The sequence below is a fragment of the Solea solea genome, chromosome 14 (genome assembly GCF_958295425.1).
Source record: "Solea solea chromosome 14, fSolSol10.1, whole genome shotgun sequence".
Lineage (NCBI taxonomy): Eukaryota > Metazoa > Chordata > Actinopteri > Pleuronectiformes > Soleidae > Solea > Solea solea.
In genome coordinates, this window is record NC_081147.1 from 22,406,940 (window position 1) to 22,415,843 (window position 8,904).

Sequence of the window (8,904 nt, forward strand, 5' to 3'; positions counted from 1 at the left end):
GGACGCTCTCCGGGCTCCGGCCAAACCTCCGCTGCCGCCGCCGATCACCAGGAAGTCGAAGCGGGTGGTCGCGTCTGAGGCCATGTTGTTGCGTCCGAAGCACCGCGAATGAGTGTCTGCAAAAGGACGAGAGAAGCGACTCAACCCGGTGATGAGTCTGTGTTCTTCTGGTTAACTGGACTAAAACTGCCATTACCAGGAAGCTAACAGTAGTATGTGTGTGTGTGTGTGTGTGACGCACAGACCATGGGGAGGGTCAATGAAAACCTACTGCTGTGTCATTGTGAATTGCATTATTGAATATTTTTTAACTTTTTTTTGTCAATTTAAACCATATTTAAATGTACAACCAGCAGGGCACTAAAGAAGAGGTGACATGAATATAAAAGTATTGTGTTTCCTTACCTTTTTAGCTAGGCAACCGCATGACTCGGCTCTCAACACCATGACTAAGCAAATTTATGAATACTTCTATTATTTTCTATTAACTGCCATTTCTGTACCTCTACTATGGTAACATCAACATGTTATATATGTTGTTTTAAAACATATACAAGGGCAGTCCACTGCCAAAGGGAAAAGGAATTGGCCCTTGTCGCTGGTTCAAATCCTAGGACAGGTCAAGGACTGGGATGCCCCTGCGCAAGATGATATAAGATAAGATAAAATAGTCCTTTATTTGTCAAATTTGCATTGTAACAGCAGCAAATACAGTAAAGATAAAGATAAATAATAAACATGCATTACCACAAAATTACAATATATAAAGATATTAACACTAACACTATGTATATATATATAAAAAGTTTACATTATAGACAGTTTGCAGAATGTACACAGTATGGGCTTGATATTTAGAGTAGGCATCCAATCTGTTTGGGGTAAAATGCAGAAGTCAAATTCACTATCTACAGTTTGTGTGGGTAATCAAGTCTGACTACTTCTAATTTTGAGAAGAATTTTGTAAATCAGACCATAATTTACAAACTTTAAATCACATTAAATGACTACTACTACAACTACTAATTTGAATCCATAATTCCTACAAGGTCCAGTGTGTGAGAACTAGTGACATCTAATGGCCAGACGGCAGACTGCAACCATAAAAGTCTCATTTAGAATTTTGCATACTTAAAACATAATTTACAAAATTAAAATCTCATCAAAGAAGACTTCAGGAAAATGTTCACTGATGTTATAGATCAAATTACAGTGAAATAGTTTTTCTATTGTTGTTTTATAACCAGTGGTGTCACCCCTCTGGTTGCTAACTAGTGTTGGGAAGTTCGACTCTTTTTTACTGACTCAGATCTTTTACTCTCGGACAGTAAATTGAATGAATCTTTTTTTGAGTCATTTCATTCATTTTTACAGCGGGTGGCGCTGTAGCCCTCTTGTGGGTATTGTAAAACACTTAACACATTGTTCTCAAACACTTAACACTGAAGGCAACATGGTTTGCTTCAGCTGACAAAGTATAATAAACAAAATGCCACAAGCAATTCAAACCATATGAAAACCTAGGAAAGCAAATACACACCACAATAAAGTGACTTGTGTCCTGTATCCTCCCTGCCATTGTTGCTTAACAGCACGATGGTGACTAGGCAGCTGCCTGCCATGTGGCGAAGGAAGGTACTGCATGAAAATGAACGAATCGTTCATGAACGACACATCACTATTGCTAACTGATTGCTAACTGATCATTTCCTGGGTTTTACTTTTCAAACAGGAAGCCTTCGTCCATTTTCATACAACAGTCATTGTTTTAAACATTTACACACATAAAACCCCAAAGGTCCAGTGTTTTGAGCAATTATTTAGTGACATCTAACGTTTGTAAATGTGTCAGCCTAAGTCTCAAACACCATGTGTATCACTCACCTCTGCAAAGCCAGAGACACTGACACAGTGGGCTTCAGTCTGCAGGTTCGTATTAACAGCATGTTTTTATTTGTTTCTAGTGCATTTTAATCTGCATTAATTGTTTGTTAACCTCTTTGTCTGTTTGTCTGTCTGTCTCACTCTCACTCTATGTTAAAAACGCCTGTGGCGTCTTCTTCTCAACACAATAACTACAAGCTTCTAACGCTTTCCTGTGTCACAAGACCGTGAACAGAACGCACAATCACCCGAGCTTCCGGTACGTGTCAAAACAAGAGCCCAGTGTTGACGAATTACTGAGAAAGCTGCACATAGTAGTAGTCTGAAGTGCTGGCGGGAGGTGGGAAAGTTCGAGAGAATTAACAACGTAAAATCACAAAATAATATAATATATAATAACATTTTTCACCTCACCTTGAACGGCTGGCATGAGTCTTAACACCTTCTACTGCCACCTTCTGTCTTGGAGTGTAAACACATGAACGCATTATCCCCTCAACTGACACGGTAGACTGTTAAAGGTACATTATGTAAGACATACAGTGTATTAAGTCATATATATCTGATTAACTGAACTTGTTAAACTGAAGCGGACAACAATGAAACAGGCAGTATATTCATAATTTTCATTTTTGGCTCATGTTTGACTTCTCATGGACTTCTAAAACCAACCTCAGTTGGCCAAAGTGCTTTACAGACAGAACAAATAACAATAAAAGAAAGCAACAAGTGCAACTGACAAAAAAAACTACACATACAGTGCTTAACAAATGTATTAGACCAACTGTCATAAAAACGAGAAAACTATAAATGTTATTGTTATGTATTTGGCAAATAACAAACTGTATTATTGAGTCGCTCATTGCTTCCCCAAGTATTCAGAAATTAATCGAGCAAAACATTGAACAACAAAAACTAATGTTTCTGTTAAGGAATGCAAGTAAATAACTATAATTTTACATCTTAATCAAGAAATAATCATGTGCTTTACTTCCTGTACATTTGATAATTCATAGATAACAACAATAATAATTACATTTTAGCATTAAAAATTCTACATACTGGTGTATTAACCATTACATAAACATAAAAAATTAGTTAGTGATAATTACCATTGCTGTTCATTTAGGGCAGCTGTGGCTTTGGCTGGTTGAATATTTGAATATGTACACTTACTAAGTAATACAACAACAAATAAAACATTAAAATTAATAAATATAAATAGACTAAACCTGCTAAATTAAACCAAAGTAAAAAAAAAAAAATTGTTGAAGGGTCTCGGCAGCTCTTGCGTGTGAAGGAAACAATATAAAATTATGACACAAAACGTTTATATTATATACATATAAAATCAATCACATTCTATTCTATTCTATACTGTTCTATTCTATCACCTATCAAGAAAAAAAATCTACATCAGATGTTTCTTCACGTGTAAAAAAATAAAACAGCATGAAATCTGAGATTTAATCAGAATTCTGACTTTAATCTTTTTTTTACATGTGGCCTTACTACTCTTCCGTACATACATAAGGGAATTGAAATGTACAATATTATTATTATTATTATTATTAATAACAAAAAATACATTGTTTTCGGTCAATGGTCAGTTTTTGACACTTTATTTTGAAGGCGGCAGCAGCTGTTTCCGTAATCGCCGTCCGTTGCTAGCACAGAGGGATAGATTCTGAGCTAAAATAAAAACGGCTCGGTTGGCAGTGTTGACAAGCACTACTATCACATCCAAATAAAGGATTTTAAAGGGATTTTTGCCTCGAAAACTTCGAAACAACATATCACAGCGGCCCGTGCAGAGTCCCCCGAGCAGGTACGTGCGTGTGGGGCTTGTCTGTTTTGTAAAGGTTTTACAGCTGAAATGCGGGCCGTCGTGTCTGCGACCCTTAGCTGTGGTCAGGTAGGGCCTTTCCCGTGCGCTCAGAGGAGGTTAGGAGGAATCATTGTATAGGAGGTGGATAAAATGCACACTAGTTAACCGCTCGGAATCTCTTTAGCTTTATTAAACAATCCGTGTTGTGCAGAGGAAATGGCTTCAGGCGTAGATCAAAAGCAACATGAGTGTGTGCGGGGGGGAGGGAGTCGATGGGCCTCAAAGCTCTGTGTTTACAGTCTATTTACATTCATGTCAATAAAGCGTTTTCCCCTCACGTTTTCTTCTTCCAGGGGGCAAACAAAGCTGTTCTGTCCACTATCTTCCCACTCTTCACTTCCCTGACGAATGGAGGGCAGGTGGAGATGGACGTTTACAGGATAATGTGATTGCAGCTTTTGCATTTGTGGGACCCTGCTGACCCAGATGACCCCCTGACCACACGGCACAACATGAAACCTGTCAGCTATCACAGCGTCCCGTCGTCTGTGAACGGAGGACACCAGAATCTGGGTCTGGATCGTGTGCGGTGTGAGTCAGATGTGATGTACTGTGGCAAATGTGGATTTCCTTCGAAGGATGTTGCGGCATTTGAGAAGCACATGCTTGAACACATGGGGACAAGATTTTACTGTTTCTACTGCAACAATGTGTTCTTCAGCGAGGCCGAGCTGAACACTCACTTGAAGCAGCACACTACAAACTATCCATATAAATGTCAGTACTGTGGACAAGGCTACATGCGGAGGCTGTGCCTTGTGAAGCACATTGACCGCCTCCATAAGAACATCAGTCAAGGACCTGCTAAGCCTGACGTGGTGAAAATTTCTCACGTGCCTGTCTCCAGTGCCTTATCAAGTGTGTCCAGTGCTGATTCATCGTCATTTAGACCTGCAGTTCGGGTGTCAGCTCCTGTCCAAAGGGCACCTGTAGTAAGAGTGAATAAAGATGAACTAAGAGCAAAAGCACTAGACTGTAATGTCTCAAACACCACCAATGGACATACAGAACATTATTCTCTTTTGAATGGACCCATACAGCACAACAGGGCTTTAACTGTTTCTCTGCCAGAAGAAGTAACAATCCCTGCTGGCTGCTTGGTTGAACTTGTCGAAGTGAAAACTGTAAACGGGACAAAGGAGCTGAAACTGAGGCTCGTCTCTCAACAGGAAAACAAATCGGTGATCAAAGACACAAGGACGACAGTCTCTCAGAACGCTGCACTGGGAAAGCCACTGTCTTCAGCACTAAATCATCAAATCGGCACAGTGAAAACTGGGAGTATGGGAAGGTGCACTGTCAACAGGAGACGGTGTGAAACAAAGACAGTGAATGTAGAGCGGCCCGTTTCCAAAAACCTCCCGAGTCAAGTGAGCAACGATAAGAGTGGATTCAAAAGAACATCACAAGAAATATTCAGTATGGACTCTAACACAGTCATTCCATGTAAGATTCCCAAAATCACCATCAGATCTGCTAGAGAAGGAACTAGTGGGATCAGAGTTACACAAAGAGAACCTGTAAGTCTTGTAAATGCAGCTTCATCCTCAGTCATCTCCACCAGGGTTGCCAACAGGCTGACCAACACCCTGCATCCAGACAACAGGACAGTGGAGGAGAGGAGAGATTTAATTCAAGCACATTCCAAGAGTATTCCACCCCAGAGGGCAAGTGACACAAAGAGCATTCATCGAGATGTGTTGGCAGCTTTTAAGCAGGAACTCACAGTGATCCACTCCAGGAAAAACACTGATTCAAAAATAATGAAGGATACAGTGGGCTTGAATCAGCCGTGTTTGAAATCAGCTCCTGCTCCCCTGAGTGTTCCTGCGGCCACTGCTGCCCAAGTGAGACCTCCAGCTGTTTCAGGAGGTAAAAATAGTGTTGTTGTAAATCAGTCTTTTCCAGCGCAGAGGACTTTGAATGAGACATCATCAGCCAACGGCCCTGTGCTTTCTAATGCAAATTCAAAGGTGTCTGCTTGGAGCCATAATGTCAGATTTAGTGAGAGAGCAGGAGAGGGAGACGAGACAGAACCTGAGAGTTTCCCAGTTATTTCTTCAGTGTTTTCATTAAGTCAACAAATGAACCAAACCTCCTTTCAGCCACTGGTAATGGCTCTGCGTGGCATAGTGATGGACAAGAGCAACGGTTCTGGTAGAACCCCTCAAGACCACATCAAGATAACAAACGGCACAGAGCAGATGAGAGAGGCGCCGGCCTCCGGGCCTGCACAGGTGACTGCGAAAGAAGAACCCTCCATCTGCTGCCCTGATGTGACGGAGTGGTCCATTGACTCTGTGAAAGTAGAGGAGCTGGAAAAGGGTGTCCAGCCCCATCCTGTACTGACCAGCCACCATATCCATGTGAAGGTGGAAAAGAACAGCAGTACACCGACAGACGACGATAATAAATTCAGTATAACACTTGCTTCAACGTGTCCCACCGATAAGGGATCGGATTCGAAAATCGTGTCGCATGTCGATGCGTCTGTGTCTACAGACGATCTAAGGCAAACTGCAAAACGTGAGCATGACGTTTCCTCAAAGTTCCTCACCGTCTCACTGAGAAGGGTACAAGTAGGCGTGTGGGAAAACAACAGGAAAGGAACGAAACTGTCAGATTTCCATATTTCCAAATGTGAGACTCATTTACCTGTGGGCAGTGTAACTGACTGTGCAGTCATTTACCTGATGCCACTGAAGGTGGACCAGCTGGTGAGAAGACCAGGCCCAAACCAGCCTGTAGTGGTACTCAACCACCCAAAGCCCCGGGCCCCTGTACAGGAAACCGGAGCAGACACTGTTGCCAACACTGGAGCCTCTGTGGTGGTTCCAAAGTGCCAAATCCTCAAAATGAAGCTGAGCAAAGTGATGGGGCAGAAATATGAGGTGAAGGGCTGCACTGTTCGAGTCTGTCCATGAATTTGTTGGACGATGCATCGGTGGAAGGATGTGTATATTAACGAGAAACTCAAGTAGTATTATGATGGGAAAATACTTCATTTTGTTCTCTGTTTGTCTGTGGATTGGCCTGGGATGGATTGTTCAAGTGCAATGCTTTTGAGACTGCGTTGGGTTCTTTGAATATGGCATTGGCCGGCCCGCTGTAGTAGGTGGCAGTCAGTGACAGACAGACACGTCAGAAGTTTGGGAAACCAGTAGATATGAGTTTAGGCATTCAAGCATGCTGTTTATTTAAAATTATATCTTAATTTATTCATTTTTTTCGTTGCATCCGTAATGTCTCGTGGTTCATCTGGTCCCTTAAAGATCCAAGCTGCTATACAGCATGTGCTGCAAACCCAGATTATCGAATTGTCACTTCAAAAATAAAAAAAAACAGTGTCATTTACAGTATGTAGGAAGGCCATGGATTTAATCATTTTTTAAATTCATGGTAAAATCAGTATGTGCCATGATTAAATGTTTGTTGTGCTATTTATGTAATATCTTGTGTGGCAAAATATCACATGCAGTTCAGAAAATGCACCACGAACAAGCTTTTGTTCCAACATCAATCCCTGTTTCTCTACAGTCGGCACATATTAGATTTATGTATAAAACTTTGAGCACATACATGCCCACAAAAGTCCTTACTCCCCTTATGTGCAGATGCTTATTTGGCATCCTAATTCAAGGGCCAACATTTCAGTGCTCGTGAGCTTGTAGCTGGTTGAGAGCACAACATTAAACTAGTCCGAAATCTCAAATTGTGGAGATCAGTCAGTGTTTTACATGTAGCAGTCAGTCAGTGACCTCCAACATTTCTGGCTGCACATTCCAGTCAGGTACTCTGCAAACTTCAGAAGTATTACATTTTCAGAGGGTCGGTCGTCAGTCGTCGGCCCATGAAGTGAACTGGACCTGTGACAAATCCAGTAGAAGCTTAATGTGTAAATACATTTACACTTGTGTTTGATGTTGGCCACACACTCTGTGTGCATGTGTGGGTTTCCTATGTTTTTGGGTTTGGATTCTCTCTTCTTTTTTGCCTTAACTTTATATTCACTATCCAAAATGGTAGTTGTAAAAAAAAAAAAAAAAAAGTTAAATGCCACATTTGACCACCAGTATTTTTCTGGCCACTCTCGATGACAAACTTCAACGTTTTGGACGATAACACTAAGTTGGGAGTGTCTGAACCCATCGTTGGGTCTGGTTTCAGAAAAGCTTGATGCAAAAAAATAAAATAGAAAAGTGACCTCAGTGAAGGCTTCCTTCTGTATAACTTACATTTCACCTCGAGATTTAAACAACAGAGATCTTACAGAGAAATTGTAAATGTTTATTTTGATGTTCACCCTCTCCCCTCCCTCCATGTTAGCCTGCACTTAAAATATGTATACTTTTTATAAATCCAAATGCATATTAATAGATTGTGTAATTTATCATAGGCTTGTTTTGGTTCTTTGATTGTCAGCCCTAGAAACGAGCGTCGATGCCGTAACAGTTTGCAGCCATTAGCCTGAACTCAAACTGGTCCATTGATTTTTAAGAATGCCATGCACTGTACTACTTGTTATAAATTTCTTATATTTTTATTTTCTTGCCATGTACAGAACATACTCAGTGACTGTAGTGATTCCTGGGCGCTCATACACTTTGTGGTCGTCCAAAAAAACATCAGAGGGTTGTAGTAAGCGAACTCCTGTCCTGATTCTTTGCAGATCTGCCTCTCTTCTTAATGGCAGCGTTATTACACCTGTGTGTTTTTGTTCATAATGTAATCATAATGTATGAGGTGCAGGTGCTAGACCTATGATTAAAGTAATAGGTTTTGGTTGCCCGCAGATTTTATTGTGTATATACTTAAGAGTATCAAACTGCAATGACCTGTTAACTCACTCCGAAAGGGAATGACTTAATATTCCTCCGCAACACTCATGCTGTGCTTTAATTTCTACTCACGCAGTGTTTAAAGCTGCTTTATGTACAATATTTCTTAAGTGTCTTGACTTTTGCCTTTTATTCGCCCCTCATGTGTGAAGTATGTTTTTGTTTTCGTTTGATTGACCGTGTTTATTACCGTGTTCTCATGTTTTTTATAAAAAACAGTTGTGTAACTTTTCCTTTTTCTATTAAAACAAAGTAAATATGGTTGGAAGTTCACCGATTACGTCGTCGATACCG

At 40.7% G+C, this 8,904-nt stretch overlaps 1 protein-coding gene across 1 annotated transcript; it reads left to right on the forward strand.

The window, feature by feature from the left end:
- The first annotated feature begins 3,561 nt into the window (after nt 1–3,561).
- On the forward strand, nt 3,562–8,887 carry LOC131472699 (uncharacterized). The gene is made up of 2 exons (XM_058650112.1): nt 3,562–3,712; nt 4,066–8,887. Exon 2 carries the CDS (start codon nt 4,225–4,227, stop codon nt 6,694–6,696), a length of 2,472 nt encoding a protein of 823 aa, XP_058506095.1. The 5' UTR covers nt 3,562–3,712; nt 4,066–4,224; the 3' UTR covers nt 6,697–8,887.
- Nucleotides 8,888–8,904: the final 17 nt, after the last annotated feature.

Bases quoted from the DNA above. Each gene is read 5' to 3' on its own strand.
- LOC131472699 (XM_058650112.1), top strand. From the start codon at position 4,225: ATGAAACCTGTCAGCTATCACAGCGTCCCGTCGTCTGTGAACGGAGGA.